General features: G+C 31.4%; 1 protein-coding gene across 1 annotated transcript; it reads right to left on the reverse strand.

Annotated features, from left to right (window-relative positions):
• Window positions 1–267: 267 nt before the first annotated feature.
• LOC143236566 (uncharacterized) lies at window positions 268–14,535 on the reverse strand. The gene is made up of 3 exons (XM_076474867.1): window positions 14,460–14,535; window positions 14,239–14,350; window positions 268–526 (listed from the first exon to the last, which is right to left on the reverse strand). The coding sequence occupies exons 1-3, from the start codon at window positions 14,533–14,535 to the stop codon at window positions 319–321; spliced, it is 396 nt and encodes a 131-aa protein (XP_076330982.1). The 3' UTR covers window positions 268–318.
• Between the last annotated feature and the right edge of the window lie 3,016 nt (window positions 14,536–17,551).

The raw sequence follows: 17,551 nt of genomic DNA on the forward strand, positions 1-17,551 counted from the left end.
ATCACATTATAATGCCCCCATGGCTGAAAGGGCAAGGATGTTTGGTGCGACCTGTATTCGAATCCACGATCCTCAGATTATGAGTCGAATGCCTTAACCCATCTCTGAATAAATGCTAATCTCTAAAGTTAAAGTCAGACACAAATGTATATTTTTTATTCCAAAACTGACAATTTATTTTCTGAAAGATGTTTGCAATACATGAATGTATTTACAAAATGTCGTGAAACTTCATTGAATGGTAGTTTGAAATAATTTGGCCACAATATAGTATCTTCTAAACTGTTAGACCATCCCACACATTTTTACAGTTTTATTTCACCACCTTCTATCTCTTCTCCTGTTATCGTATCTACCCCAATCTTCTGAGTCTCTGTACCTTCTGCCATGTGGTTCACGACTTCTGTAATCATCTCTCATTCCTTCTCGTGGATTTCTTGAACCTGAATAGCTTCGCTCATGATGTCTGTAATGGTTTCTTTCACTTTCTCTCCACCTGTTCCTACCGTGATATCGATCTTGGTACCTGCAAATACAAGTCTACTTTTAGAAACAAGTACATGTACAAAAGTTACCTTCAGTAAATGGCTTGTGCTATATGGATGTGTACTTAATAATATCACACATACAAAAGTTACCTTCAGGAAACGGCTTGTGCTATATGGATATATATTTAATAATATCACATGTACAAAAGTTACCTTCAGTAAATGACTTCTGTTATACAAATATATATTTAATACCTTTTACACACATAAATATGTAAATAAACCCGATGAAGAAGGAAACTGAATACGTGGGTTCTTTTAGTATTCTTTAGTTTTAGAATACAGAAATGTTTTATTTTATTAGTATCATATTGTAGGATAAGAGCAACTTAGAATGTCTCTTGGAATGTAATCTAACAGCACTGCCAATAAACATACAACAAAACAAACTGTACCAGTCCTCAGAAGATATACCTCGCCATCAACTTCTAGAAATTCAAACTCTTTAAAATACACTGAAGAAAAAAGCTAAAAAAATATCACCAATAAAAATGCTTTTAGCTTTTAGTGTCTACAAAATGGCTCAAGGCAGGCTGTTTTATAATCAATAATGGAGATAAATGAGTGTTTTTTGTTTTCTTACTGCATTGCAAAAAATTCTTACAGCACCCCTTAAAGATTAATAAACATTTAGCAAGGATAGTATTACAATTAGCTTACATTGCATCCCTAAAAAAAAAACAGTACAATTTATATTGTCAAATACAAATATTGTTAGTAACAGATAAACTGTCATTATTGTGCTGCACTGCATTTGTTCGGTATTTATAAGTACTCTCAAACATGCTGTTTACACAGAAAAACCAAATTATGTAAAATGATTTTGTTTATTATAAAATATATGTTATGGTAGTAAGACTAGAAATATGGTAACATGTACCAATTTTATTAATGAAAGATAAATGTGAACACAGTTTGATGCATAAATATTGGAAAAACATGACACCAATGAAACCTGGCCTTCAATGTACACATAAAAACCATCCTTTTAACAGCCACAAAATTAGGTAATAGCAGTTTTTAATATGATGGTAAAAAGTTGTATTAAAATGAAATTTAAAAAAAAATATTTATGTATACTTCTGTATGTCACTATATCCACTGCCTTCTTCATGTTCAAAAAGACTTAACATTCTTTCTTATACTCTCTTTACTTCCTTTACTGTAAACCTCCAATGTAATTCCTAATATTGAAATTCCTTGAAAATACATTTTATGATTATAAGACCTCTACAGGTACTTGTCTTATACAATCACACAAATAGCTTATCAATTATTAAAATTCTGTGATTGATTAATGTAACAAGATAAGGTCAACACAATCCACCAGGGGCAGTGCAATTATTATTGAGATATTATCAATGTTAATAAGTAGAATATGGCAGACTTGTCACATATGACTACAAGGCTGTTGTAATAGGCTTCAAATATCTATTTTATTTCTAAGCATAATATATTTTAGATGTTAAGGAAAATGTGCAGTATTTTAAAAATGAAAGAGGCTGGTTAATTATTATGAAAGCTAGTTTTAAAAGCACAACTTTTAGTTTATTTTAACAAAAAGAGTCAGAGTTTAATATGTTTGTCATATTAAATGCTCTTCAAACTTCATGGATTACATTATGTAACAAAATTTTTACTTTTTCTTGAACCTGGACAGAAAGTGTTATTTCCCAATTGCTTATGCCTACAGTAAATGGAGAAGACCTATTTGTCTCTTCAAACTTTGCTTTTGTGACCTGGGAGCATATAACAAAAAATATGATGGCAAACTATATTTGGAGGCTGATACATCAAAGTGACTTACATTACAGTTGCAAATCTCCAAAAAGTACTCACTTCCAAACAATTTTGTTCAACTCCAGTATAAATACATGTAAATCTTGATTCATGTTGTTTTATTCAGACGTCATGTAAGTTTGCCCATTTTTACATAGAAAATAGGTTAATTTCTAAGTTTCATTATGTAGGTCACAAAAGCAAAGTTTGATGGGAATAATGGCCATTTTCTGTACTTTTACAACATAAACAATTAAGAAATAACACATACTATCCATGAACAACATGTGTTACATAGTGTTACCAGCTAAATCAGGATTCACTCACCTGCTAAATAACTTTCCTTATCAAGACAGAACTACAAGTGATACTGAATGCAATTTTTGTACTTCACACAAATTCTTCATTTTATTTAAAATGTTTCAAATTTACAGTGAACTTCTAACACATAACACCAACATTCCGTGAACTTCTAACACATAACACCAACATTCCCATTTCCATTTTTTTTTTATAAAGACATTTTTAGTTCTCTTTCATTTAATATGATGGGCATCTTCATGTACAACATTTTAGAATTATGTTTCTTTTTTAAATTAAACTGTGCACAGAAATATATTAAATGTAGTTAAAACATGTAGGAAGCTTAAAATACAGTTAATGTTTACTGAGTTTCTAGCTACAAATTTTCACAAGACTACACTATTAAAACTACTGAATGTTTGTTAATGAAACAGTACTCTGTTAGTTATTACACATCAAAAGGTTGCTAAGCATACCATTCTAAGATTTGTTCTGGATGCTACTGTTGTAACTGAATCTTATAAATATTTACCGATATAATATGGGATGCTGCATGACTTATCAAAATTTTTTATTAAGTGAAATGATATGCTACAGTCTATCTTGGCTGTGCCAGCCACAGGTGCTAAAAGACCTGGTTATTTAGCATTATAAGACATTGTTTCTCACACAATTGCATGACAGAAACATAATTTTATATTTTTCCCTCCTCAAGCAATTTTCAAGAAAAGAAGTAAAAAGGGTATTATATATCTAATTCATAATTTGAATACTTTGTTCTATTTATACAAAATATAGCTTCCATGTTCTCAAAATTAAAAAAATTAAGATAAATATTAGATTTTATGGCCATTTAAATATATATTTAAACTTGCACTGACATTTGAGTTATCTGCTACAGTGGGTGCTGGCATTCACAGTAAACCTACAAAGTAAAATAATATCACACATGGCAGTGTGAAGCAAAGAGAAAATGGAAAGGAAGGGGGCCTTGGTATCAAGCAGATCAAGGCTAAAGTAGTCAGAGATGTCCAATGAAAGGGACCAAGAAGGATAGTAACATGGAAATCTGAGGCCCACAAAGAGATACAAAGAAAAAGGTAAGATCAAACCTGTTAAAAAACAAAACAAAAACAACACCAGACAGAACTGAAGCATGAGGAATACATAACCATCAGATGGAGAGTGGAGTTCAGAAGGGTAGCAAGGTATCCAAGAGGGATGTTTCCAATCTAGAGTAATCCTCATGGAAGATGCACAAGAGCATGCCAAAATGAAAAAGGGGTTCTAGAAAAAGATAGAAACTTCAATTTGGAAAGAACTTCTCATACAGGAAGTGAAAAAAAGGGTAAAACCTGGTGTCCATATACACCATAATTTACAAGCAAAAAACCCAACAAAAACAGGCTGAACTAGTGACAAAGTAAAAACTGTTCAAAAGAGGTAGTTTGCCAATAAGGTTAGAGCTCATAGCAAACAATGCAAATGGGCACAGAAGTGTGTAGCTAATGCCCTTGGAACAAGAGCAATCAGGTTGAGCAAGAAAATGCTAGGAGAAATAAGACCAGGTGCTCTGCCAGTAGCAGCAGGAAGACGAACAAGTTTGACAAAGAATATGAAGGTCAGGAACCTGCTCTTATGAAAAATGTAACTCAATCAGAGAGAGAAGCATTGAAGTAGGGAGACATCTGGTTTTAGAGGTGGTAAGTAAAGGTTATGGCATGGTCCAACCACTGTAATCAATCTTAGATGAGAGGCTCAAAAATAAGACAAAAGACCCCAAGAAAATAAAATCAGGGTCTCCAAGGTTCACAATAAAATATACATGAGGACATGCCCCAAAGGAAACAGTAGTTCTTGAGAAGCCTGAAACCTCAGTTGGAAAAGAACCTCTCATACTAGGAGGGAACAAAAAGAGTAATATCTGGTGGCCAAATGTGCTATAGACTGAAATTGGTTGGGACACAAGGAAACACCCAAAGTAGCCAATATTTAGGGAATGTGAGAATGGACTTAAAATTTGAGATAAGCCTTCCCTCATGTTACACACATAACTACTAAGCAACTACTGTAAAAGAGAAACATTTGAAAATGAGTTAACAGTTATAATGCGAGCCATGGGTTAAAGACACATGACAAGCAAAAGCCCTCACAATACCAATTAAAACAAGAGGGGCTGAAGAAAAAAGTAAGGAAAAGGTAGAAACAAACAAATAAACAAAATGGCAGACAAAACAGAGAGGATGGGATGAGGGAGAAAACTAGGAAGATGCCTGACACACTGACCAGATCATAAGTAGGAAAAAGTAAAAAAGAGGAGTGGAGAAAGAGATTAAGTTACAGAAATAAAGAAACAGCTGTTAGCAGAAATTGAGACCAACAGCAGGAGAAGAAATAAGCACCCAGAGAATAATAAGTGTATGACAGTCACTGACAAGAGAAATAAGAAACAACTGCTGGTAGAGACAAGAAACAGGGGATAGTGTAGAATCAGGGATGGAAAGGTAAGAAGGAGACATATCTAGACAAGGAATAGAGGTAAATGGCAAAGTCAAACATGAAGGAAGAACAAATGTGGGAATGATGACAGAAGCAGTATAATATCAGTCCAGGCCACTGTGGGGAAAATAAAACGAAAAAGTATCTGGCCAAAAAAAACCGGGGGGGATTAACTAGTAATATTTTCACAGTAAAGAATTGGAACAGTAAAGAGGAATGTAATTTGATCCAACATGTCCCAACAGCAGTGGAATAAAATAATGAAAGATAACACAGAAGAAGTGCAACAGGTCAAATGCTAAAGAAAATGAGCACCTACAGAAATAGAAGAATTGCTTTAGGTGAAAGTTGGAAGAAGAAGGAATACAAAAGAGACAAAAAGGTGCCCAAATAAGAAGGTATACAGTGAAATAAAGGGTAAGAGGTTCAATCCCCAAGGTGGTCAGAAAGATACAACTGACAGGATATTGGGAAAAGAAAGAAGAACAATGACAAATACAGCCACAAGTAGTCACAATCGTGGGGGAGGAATTATGCATCTAGGTGTGGAAAAGAAGTTATATGATGAAGGAAACAACATAAATCCAAAGAGAAAGCAATGAGATAAAGCAAGATACACCTAATAATCGTAGGACATGAGATATAATACAAAATACAGGCCAAAGAAAAGAGCATAACTAAGAAAGAAATTCGGAAATCAATGGTAAAGTTAAGGGTAAAGACAAATTCAGTTAAGGTCATAGTGCAAGAGATAATTCTGAGTAAAGAGAAAGAAATTCACCTGAGAAGATGGCAGGAGGAAATCCATTAAATGTATGACAAACCACATCACATTGAAGATTGGCTACCATGACCCTGACACTTAAAATATCTCCAAAAGCCACACTTGAAACAAGGCATAAGTTTGAACAACATCCCACACTCATAACAAAGTCAGAGTTCTATTAACAATTCAAATCTCAATAAATGTAACACAGACAAGAGATTTAAACACATGTGGTGAATAATGTGCCAATAAAAAGAATGAAGATTCACAGATGCAAAAGCACACAGGGGAGTTTGTGAACATGGAGAAATGTTGTCCTCCAGTCAAAGGATGGCTTTTGTCAAATAATATCATCATCATAGGGTGGTGCATATGTATATAAAATCATGTTCAGTTAAGTGGGTGTTTACAAAAGGCTACTGTCAAAATGCACAATCACAAGGGGAAGATAGCTGATCTGCATGTGGAGGTATCACCTTGAAATTTAATATTTTTGAGTTCACCTGGTATTTCGTAACTTCTAAAGTTAATATTTACACCTCTAATTCTAAGAACTCTAAATTAGAAGTAAAGAAGGTGGTCACAATATGTCAGTCACACTGTACATGACATACCCAGTGCTGAAGACTGGTGAGGCCCTCCACCCAACACCATGCCTCCTGAAAACTGCTGGGATATGAAACACATTAGTGTTAAAATACTGCATGAACACTGAACTGTTTATGCATACTAGATTAAAAGGGAGAGATGCACCTTTTATCAGTTTTGTACGAGTCATTTTCAGTTCAGGATTACAGTATGTATTAACCCCTTTTTGCATTCAAAATTGTATGAATTTATGTCAATAAGTTTACAAATATTGCATATAATAATTTAAACTTTAATATTATATGAGTTATTCTCAATCTAAAATTTCATATTAAAAGAGCACATAAATATAGATTTTAGCAAATCCCATGGTATGTTGAATACAGCATTGTTTAAAATTAGATGTTTGTGATGTCAAAATACTAAATCTAAATTTTGTACAAATTAAGAACTCAAATTACCAATATTAACAAGCTAGAATATAAAATAAGAACCTATCTTTTTATTTTGCTGACATATGGCTCACGTACTGAATCACACATCGTGGCCCATTCACCTCTTTCTGTTCTTGAAAATGGCCCCTTATATAAACTTACTTTAATGTATGAAATGTGAATAACTGATTGATAGCTTTTATTTTAACCTTTGAAAAGGCTACCACATTCTTTAAAACCTAGATTTCAAAAAGGTAGATTGTGTCTTTGGTCTGCTGAAAGTTCCATACTTTTTTTTAAATCTAAATACAGCTTAATTACTTAGTGTAATAAATTATAGTGGAATTCTATGGTATCAGTGTAGTTATTTATGATTTTTTGGTTATTCAACTGTACATATAAAACTTTTGTTTGATATCCTCTACATGCAAAATTTTAAAAGGCTTAGCAAACTATGTTCAGCAGCAACTGAGTTCAAATATCATAGCTATAAGAAACAGTTGTTTGCTTTACTCATTTATTTACTGTTCTATATTTTATATAATAAGTTTAATAACTTATTTCTAAATAGTAATAATCTACATAAATATATAATATATAATAATTGAAATGTGACTGTATATTACAAAATAATTGTCCACTAAAACAGAAGACTAACTGTCAGTTTTATATTACTGGATACATAACATGACTGTAAGGCTAATGTAATAGAATACAAGTGTATATATATATACCAATATGAGACTTAAACTACTTCGACTAAACATTTGTATTTTTGTGTTATAATATGTAGTCAATCTAGCATGAATAAAGCATAATTTATATTTATCTCCTTTTTTTTTTTATAATGATTACAAGATTGGTCAAGTGCCAGACCCCACACAGTTAGGGAAGAGAAAATAAAATCTTATTGAAAACAAACAACTCAAATGTGTTTTGGAGGTTTTGAAGATTATGCTTATTTGAGATTTTGTGAGATGAAGAACTGCTTTTTTTAATAACATGAAATCACTTTGCACCCAGACTATTAATGAAACATACTCAATATTTTCATAAACAAATATTTAGTAAAAATTTCTTTACAAAATCTGATTTTTGCATTAAAAAAAACTTGTAATCTTTACTAAAAGACTTCTAAATTTTGTAAAGATACACATACTGTATCTAAAGTTATTGTGCAAGTATTTAATGTGTGCAAATGTGTAGAAGAACGTGAATATATTATAGCAAGCTTCTTGTGAAAGGGTTAATATTTTAGGACATCTACATATATTTTGTATACATAAAGTCAAGAACTCAACACTCAGCTGAATATTGAGATTTTACCTACAATCACAATAAACCATCTTTTTTTACATCATGGCTTTTGTTACAACACAAAAGTCCTTTGTAAGTAAAGTGTGAATACTTTTACAATATATAAACAAATGGCATCCATCAGAGACTTATATGAAAGGTGCTCCTCTGAAGTTGTAGTGGGAAAGCCCTATAAGGTAAAAAATTCTGTTATGTTATGTTATGCATGTCTGCTAAAATATTATATCAAGTGTATGAATATCAGTTTTGAGGCTTTTAATTACATTCTAAATAAAATATGGAAAAATACGATGTGTACAACTAATCGCTGCATATCTTTTTCAGACATGGCAATCATCATGGATATAAAGGTGAATGGAATTAATAAAATTAGTCCCCAACCTCAAGTACAAAATTATGGTGAAGTAAGTGGTTTATTAAATAACGTGTATATTAATAGGTCATGATACTAACTAGTTGTCTTTTCTAGAAGAATATGCTAGCAAAATTGAATTTAAATTAGAACTTGTTTTATAATAATAAAATATTCAGTTGAAGGAACTTAAACTGTTGTAATGAAATACAGTAATATAAGTAATTCTTGGCTGTTTTACTTAATAGAAATGTAATAGTTTCAGTGTCAACATGTTTCACAAGTTAGTTCCTGGAAAGTTTGTAGTTTAGTATCTCATGTTGATGATGTTATAACATCAATCTGTTATTCAAATCAACAGGTTAAATAACATACTAAAGAAATATGTAAACAGAATTAGTATCAAAAATAACACCTATAATGAGAGCCCAACACACTCTACCATTGACAACAAGTTGTGTTACAGACAAAATTCCATGTGTTCCTAAATTTGCTAGAACCATACCTACCTACAAAAGTGATGATCCTGATTGGGTTCAAAATTATCAGACTACATGTATTCTGTCTGCACATGTTCGTATTGTCGAACATATTTTGTCTCAAACACACAAGATCCTCAGAAAGTTTTAATTTGGTTTTAGCAAACACTAGCTTATGAAAAAGCATCTACTGGCAATCACTACAAAGATTACCGAGGCTTATGAACAAAGATCTGTTCTGCTTTGTGGCCTACAACTAAAAAGGCATTTGACAGTGTAAATCATTAAATATTGTTGCATAAATGTGCTCCTTATGGCATATGAAGAAATATGCATATTTTAAATATGTATTCAAATAACAGGCAATGTTAAGCCATAGTTAATGGAACACAATACAGTCTTGGCAGTCTTCACTGTAGAATTCCTGAAGGCTCAACTCTTGGCTCCCTCTTGTTTATTACTTATATGAAAGACTTACAGTATGTCCAACTGACAATTATTACATATATGAATGACTTACAGTATGTCCAACTGACAACTATTACTTATATGAAAGACTTACAATATGTCCAACTGACAATTAGTTATATACTGACATACAGTATGTCTAACTGACAATCATAACTTATATGAATGACTTACAGTATGTCCAACTGACAACTATTACTTATATGAAAGACTTACAGTATGTCCAACTGACAATTAGTTATATCAGTGACTTACAATATGTCTAACTGACAATCATAACTTATATGAATGACTTACAGTATGTCTAATTGACAATCATAACTTGTATAAATGACTTATAGTATGTCTAATTGACAATCATAACTTATATGCCAATGGCACTACTCTTTTTAATGTGCCTTATCATTTTGCAGATTCTTTTAAAACTCGAAACAAGGTACTGAAATCTATTAAAGCTTGACTTATTGGCAACTACCTGGCTTTAAATATCAGTAAATCAAATTATGTGATTATATCTAGAGAACTGATAAATGAGAACTTGATGTCTAATGCTGATTCATTAAATATTTTTGGAGTGTTTATTCAAAGAAACCTCTAATGGGTTGAACAAATTTTAATGATTTCAAATAAACTTGCAAGAGCTATTTACATCATGAAACGATGTAAGATTTTTTTTCCTGTATGGGTTGATCAGATATATTTTCCATTATTTATATTCCAATGATTTATTCTTTAAGTGTCTTGGGGCACAAATATTAGTGCTTTGAGACCGATTTAGATATCACAAAAACAATTTTTGAGGCTTGTACTGGGTACATACTGTTCAACTGTTGCAAACAAATTCAAGGAATATGGTCTTTTCATTATTTATCAGGTTTGTACTTACCAAATCATCCGTAATGCTAAAGATATCAGTACTTTTAATTCTGAACTCAACTTGTTAATTTTTTCTACAGAAATCCATTACTCTTTACATCACCACAAAATTTTTCTGTCCAAGAAGTGCATTAGCTCTTAGTTCAAAGCACTTTTACTGCTTCGCTTCTGTTATTTTAAACTGAATGATCCCAAACATTTGGACTATATATAGTTTCAGATTATTCAAATTAAAGAATTTGAGTTTTCAAATACTCTTCTATATGTGGATTAATGGCTATGTAAAAATCTGTGTGTGTATGCTTTTGCTTACTCATCCTACCCAGCTGTAAACCTTGTAAAATGAATGACAAATACTCCATAAGTTGTGTACTTGTCCAATTACAAAGATAATTTTACATTATTTTCAATAACAATCAATTATCAGCACTTCAGTCACAACTGAATGTAGAAATATTAGTATTATAAAGAACAAACATTTTGAAACAGATCTCAAAAGAGCTTCAACACTCGTATTCTCTCAATCAGAAATTTTGAATTTGTTGTCCACAGCTACCTTCAAGTGGTCTGTGGAAAGGAAGCGACTACATAATGTTTAGGCCCCACTGCAATAAGCCACAATAAAAAACACATTCTGGTGAGCCAAGAACAAAAATTTTCGAGAACCACTTTATTATAGTATTTCTCATTTTCTATATTAGATCAACTTTCTAATCTTTTCCACCTGTTTTATAAACATTCAACTCATAGCAGTAATTATCATAATGTAACTTATAAACTATTCTCTAAAAATCTAAATATAGAATAATATTAATTCAGAAAAGAATTATTTCTAAAAACTTTGTAATGTTTATACTACCTTAAAGGGATAAAAGGTTTATTAACTGAAAGACTCCCTGAAAAGTCCAGAAGTACTGTATTCTCTGTTGTTGAAGATGTTACTTTTTCCTCAAAATAAGTCTAAAAAATTTACCCTGCATCTTCCAGGCCAAAGGTTACATTGCTCATAGGCCTGAACCTAAGCCTAGAGGAAGCATTTTGATACTAGACAGTAATCCAAGCCTCTCTATATGATCCAGAATGAAATGTGCAAGTTATTTAGTATAAAATAACAAATAAATAAACAAGAACAGGTCACTGTACATATGTTGCTGTAATACCAGCACTCTTTTTAACTCCCCAGTCTTAGAAAAATGTTATTACTGGTAATAATACATATATTCCAGTGGTAATATATGGTATACACTTTCAAAGGTAGATATGGTAAGCATATAGCTAAAAAAAACAAGAAGTCGGCAAGAGGATTCATGTAATGCAAGATTGATAGAAGTGATCCAACCTTATGTTTTTCATTTTTATTCAAAACTTAGCTAATCAAAATGGGTGTGTGTTTTTGATGCTCGGAAATACAGTATATTTTGGTTATGAACCAACACCATATATCTTCTGATTTTACATAAATTAAAGCACAGCAAATGAAAACAAATACTTTTTCCAGGCAAGTTTCAAATTTTATTGGTATTTAATTAACTATCCTTTTCCTCATTAATTGTGCTTATATTCTGCACTAGAAAAGCTTATTTATAGTTTTAATGTTTATGCAAATAAATATACACTGTATAAAACAAAATGATAAGTTAAAAAATTTTTATATCTGAAACAGGACTGTTCAGTTTGATTTTTAATTTCATGCAAAGCTACTCATGGGCTATCTGCACTAGCCATCCCTAATTTAGCAGTGTAAGACTAGAAGGAAAGCAGCTAGTCACCACCGCCCACCACCAACTGTTGGGCTACTCTTTTACCAATGAATAGCAGGAATAACCATCACATTATAATGCCCCATGGCTAAAAGGGCGAGCATGTTTAGTGTGACATGGATTTGAAACTGCGACCCTCAGATTACGAGTCAAGTGCCTTAACCACCTGGCCATGCCGAGCCTAAAACTGGATGACTGATTTATGAAACAAGCTGTCAATTCACAATAGTGGAGATCAACACTTTAAGATGAGAATTAATGATTCATTGAAAAAAAAAATGGCTTTAAATTTTTACTTTCCTTAAGGGGTGATATGCAAAGACAGCCTTAAAGAAACATTTTTCAAATTAATGGTTGAAGCTCTTTCATAAATTTCATCAAAGTTTTTATGATGAATTTTGTGAGAGTCAACAGCTAAACTAAATTGTTCAATTCTTTCAAATACACTAATAAAATCTAAGGTCAAGAAATAAATGTCCCCAATTTTAAAAGCATTTTTCACATATTTTATTAACAATCTGAAATTATCATCACAATTTATATTTTAGCCAAACTGATTTTTCTTTGTAATTCATTCATGCACAACCTTTTAAAAGTTATATCTAAAGTTTCACTGTAGGTTAAAAACTTACATAATCCCTCTTATACTAAAATAAAAAAAAAGTTCTTATTTGTACTTATTTCCACATTTTAACACTTACTATTATACTTACAAATTTAATACTTTGAAGTTTATCACATCTTACAGTAAAAATTTTATTCCTCCTTGTGGTGGAATTACAAAATTTTTAAAAGTAGTAAAATTCCTTTTCACTTGACCTGAAATAACTAATAACAACATGACCACTGAGGTGTTTCCAAAGTTTCAAAGCAGAGGATCTGAGAAAAGATGAATTGTACCTTGAGAAATATATATGCAAATATGAACTGATAACTTTAAATAATGGATATATTCATAAAACTGTGTCAACAGTTCTGTTCCAAAACAAACGTATTCATATTTGTAGTGAATACAACACAAGTACTTGTAATAAGTGTTTAAGTAAAGGTTTGATAGATATAAATAATGATAAAAACATATCAGTATTATCTATAATTTATGTTATCAAGAGTATATTTGAAATAACATGCAGGTTTGAACAGATGAGGCACATGCTAAACATGGCTTACATTTTCAACCAACTGAAATCAACTTCTTGTCTGTACAGAACCCATTTTTCACATTATCACTACACAATCTATAGCTTGTGTAACTAATTGCTCCTGTTGGCATAACAATGTGTCGTTCGGGCTGCTTCAGCATGGTTTAATGAATGAAGTTATAGTTTCCTCATATGGGCATATTCAGTTCTGATTAAAAACTTTAGTAACACGTGATCTTTATTATACTCTCAAACTTATTACAATTAAAGCATAATTAACTATACATAACATGCTGAATTAGGAACATGGACAAGAAAATACTACACAAGGCAAGACTCACTTAACAAACAATTAATGCTAACAGGTTTGTCTTTGAGCAACTTTGAATTATCCTAGTGGTATTTATGTGAAATGACATCATTTCTTTCTTTTCTTAATAAATCCTTTTTTTTCCTTGTAATTTTACACACACCAAATCATGTAATCATGTTTTTAATGTTTCATATATTTCCTCATTTTATTTTCCATATGAAGTTAAGCCTGCTGATATTTTTGAAATTAAATAATCATGGTGTTTGATGTCATAGACAAAGGTGGGGGGTCTAAAACTTAAAAGTGGAACCCAAAGTCTGGGCTACATGCAACCTGAACAATATGGTAATTACAAAGTCAGATAACTTTCCTATAAATTTATAGCTAGATCTACCTAATATAGTACAGTAACAAGTTACAACTACAAACTGTTCTTGAAGTTCAATACAATTGTTTTTAAATATAATTCTTTGGTTCTTTTTACCAACCTTCTCACCACATAAAAGAAAAATAAGACATTAAACTGCTTAAAACATTTGCACTGAAATTGCTTAATAATACACATATGCGATATACATAACTAACTCATCTAAAGTTACTTAAATTACACTTACTCTCGTACAGGCTCTGCTTCCCAAGGATGCACACAAGGAGGATCAGGTAAAGGCTGATATTTCAATTTCATAAAATCTTCATCACTTTCCGTGTATCGGTCAGCAAAAGTTTCTCAAATTCATTTAAACGTTTTGCAGGATTTCAGAATTTTCCGAACTCCTCTTAGCTTTACTGTTACCTTCTTTTTTTTCGCAGTTTGCCGAACATGTACTAATATTACTCTTGTTTTCTTTTTCTTTTACTTGTTTAAGATTTTCTTCGCTACGAGACTTATCTTCTAAATTTACTGTCGCCATTTCAAATTATTTCATCAAATCACATTGTTTCTTAGCGCTACCTATGTTGTAAATTGCACTTGGTATAAGTCTAAACAATGTTATTAATTATTAATTTTGTAATATTCTGACATATTCTGCAAATTTTCAAAAAAGGTATTTCCATAGAGAAAAATTGAAGTGTTTTTGTCAACTTTTAATGAATATTCTTCAGAAAATATATATAAGAAATTCCGTACAAGATGTTTCAACGTTGCAACTTTAAAAAAATGTATGTATACAATTATTCTTAGCTTTGTTCAACATAAACTGAAATTTTTTACTATACATTCGTTACCGTAAATAAAATAATGTTTTTCCAAAATGTAAGTCTATTACATCATTATTTTATATTACAGCTTTGTCAAAAACTACCCATTACCTACAAGTTAGTTAATACAGTTGAAATCAAATAAGAACACGCTAACCATTTAATTAATAAAACATTGAAACACGCATCTAAAAGATCAGAATAATATTAAACATTCATGGATTTATTTACGAGATTTTTTAGTCATTTCAACTGGTCATATGGTTATCTAAATTGACGCAAAGATTATATTTTGAGTTTTATTTTTAATGCAAAGAAATCTGTAATGAACCGCTATATAATATCGAATAATAAATTAAGTATAATGCCGTAACACTATTCACATATGTAAGTTAATTTAACTTAATATAAGGTGAGTTAAAAAGTACTCACAAACCCCATAAATATTATATACACATTAATATTATAGCAGTTATTTTTGAATAGTTTTGATTGTTTAACCCATGCTGTGTTGATAAGTTTTGAATAACCAAACCTGTGCTTCATGTCAAAGGATATGGCAAATTATAGAATATTTTACTTACAGATTGTATTTTCAATCTTATCTTAAGAGAACACTACTATGCAATGTATTCTTCAACTTAAAACTATCTGAACAAACATAACTTATAACGGTAAGTAAATAACGTGTAAATTGATTGGGAAATTGTTAAAATAATAGGGTTTACGGAAGGGTACGTTATGCATGTGGAATACGTCATCAACTTTGTACCTATCGATACGTTTACAAATATCAATGCTCTTCTGTCCAAATAATATCAATATATACATATTACAATATCAAAATTATATTTTAATTATTATGGAAGTGCATAGGTATTTCGTCAAAGGCCCGGCATGGCCATGTGATTAAGGAACTCGACTCCTATTCGTCGAAATACAATGAAAATCTCTACACTAAAGGCCAACCTATATATGTTTTAATTTTTTGTTCTTGATCAAAATGTATGTTTCAGTCTTTCGGTTTAGAAAACTGCGACATTTACATAAAATCTTAGCACCCGATAAGATGATATATGTTTATTGTGTAGAATGCTGTTCATTATAATATTGGGCCCGACGTGGCCAGGTGAGTTAAGGTGTTCGACTCGTATTCCAATTTTAGTGGGTTCGAATCTCCGCTACACCAAACATGCTCACCCTTTCAGCCGTGGGGGCGTTATAATGAGACGGTCAATCCCACTATTCGTTGATAAAAGCGTAGCCAAGAGTTGGCGGTGGATGGTGATGACTAGCTGCCTTCCCTCTAGTCTTACACTGCTAAATTAGGGATGGCTAGCGCAAATAGCCCTCGTGTAGCTTTGCGTGAAACTCAAAAACAATCAAACAAACTGGGCAAGTCTGTAAGAAAAATTCTGCTGTTTGTATTTTTTTTTAAAAAAAAGAGATAGGATAAAGATAATTGAACTTCCGTTACCTGTCTTTTGGTTGACCCGGCATGGCTAAGTGGTTAAGGCGATCGACTCGTAATCTGAGAGTCGCGGGTGGTGATGATTAGCTGCCTTCTCTCTAATCTTACATTGCAAATTTAGAGACGGCTAGTGCAGATAGCTCTCGTGTAGCTTTGCGCGAAATTAAAAAAACAATTATAATATTGAAATAGCATTATTAATATTAAGTTTGTGGATGTTATACTGGTGTTCAGGTATTATAGAGTGTATGAGTCGATACTTTTTTTTCATTTACATATTAGACAATATGTATCACTGAAGCATCTTCACATTTATATATCTGAAGCATTTTCTAAGTTCAATACCAAAAAGATTCTTAAATTGTTAGAGACTTCTTGCTGTAGCTCATATTCAGTCAGTTCTATAAATATAATTTTAAACCTGAAAAACACTTGTATCAAGTAATTAGCCACAAGTACAATGGTTGAGTCTAACAACGCAAAATGCATATTTTTTCTTTATGTTCATTGGCCTTAAGATTTTGGCCAGCAGTGTACATTCCAAAATTATCTTCGTTAATATTTACAGGACATACTTGATATTCACATTAATAGATAGCGCTGAAGAGAATTAACACGGTAATTTATCAAAACTAGAATTTTGCAGTATTCAAAGGTTTTAACATAAATGGCTTATTTCTTTGTTTAAAATTAAGCACAGAGATACAGAAGGAGCTATCTCCGTTCTCTGCTCACGCGGGTATTGAAACCCCGTTTTTAGCGGTCTTAATCTGCATACATGCAGCCGTGCCACTGGTGTCATGTATAATTTAAATGTGACTTTTGTCTAACATTTATTATATTAATTTTTTGATGTTTGACTCCGTAATAAAAATCAGGGAAAGTATAGTTTTTGCTTTCTATGAGCTTAAATAACTTGATTAAAAGTTATATTTTCAAAAAGCTGAAACATTACTCAAAAAGAAATTGTTAATTCATAATAATATATATTTCTCAATCATAAAGTAACAATTAACATCTATATGTATTTTAATATTCTCGTGCCAAACAAATTAAATCGTGAAACAAATTTCTAGAAGAAATTCAAAAGACCAAGCCTTCGAATTTTTAACGCAATTTTGAGTATCTGCGGATTGGATTATCTATTTAGTCTTAACGTATATCCAAACGATTAAAGTTGATACTAAAAATAAAAATACTCAAATATATCAGATTTTAGTATGAATGTTAACTAGATTATAATATTTCCAAAAAAA

This window comes from Tachypleus tridentatus, chromosome 13, assembly GCF_004210375.1.
Source record: "Tachypleus tridentatus isolate NWPU-2018 chromosome 13, ASM421037v1, whole genome shotgun sequence".
Taxonomy (NCBI): domain Eukaryota; kingdom Metazoa; phylum Arthropoda; class Merostomata; order Xiphosura; family Limulidae; genus Tachypleus; species Tachypleus tridentatus.

What these genes read in the sequence shown, in the direction of transcription:
- LOC143236566 (XM_076474867.1), bottom strand. Translation starts at nt 14,535, where the DNA reads ATGGCGACAGTAAATTTAGAAGATAAGTCTCGTAGCGAAGAAAATCTT. An exon ending in AAAAGAAAAAGAAAACAAGA is followed by an intron (nt 14,351 to 14,459) that starts GTAATATTAGTA and finishes AATGAATTTGAG; the next exon opens with AAACTTTTGCTGACCGATAC. An exon ending in GAAGCAGAGCCTGTACGAGA is followed by an intron (nt 527 to 14,238) that starts GTAAGTGTAATT and finishes TTGTATTTGCAG; the next exon opens with GTACCAAGATCGATATCACG.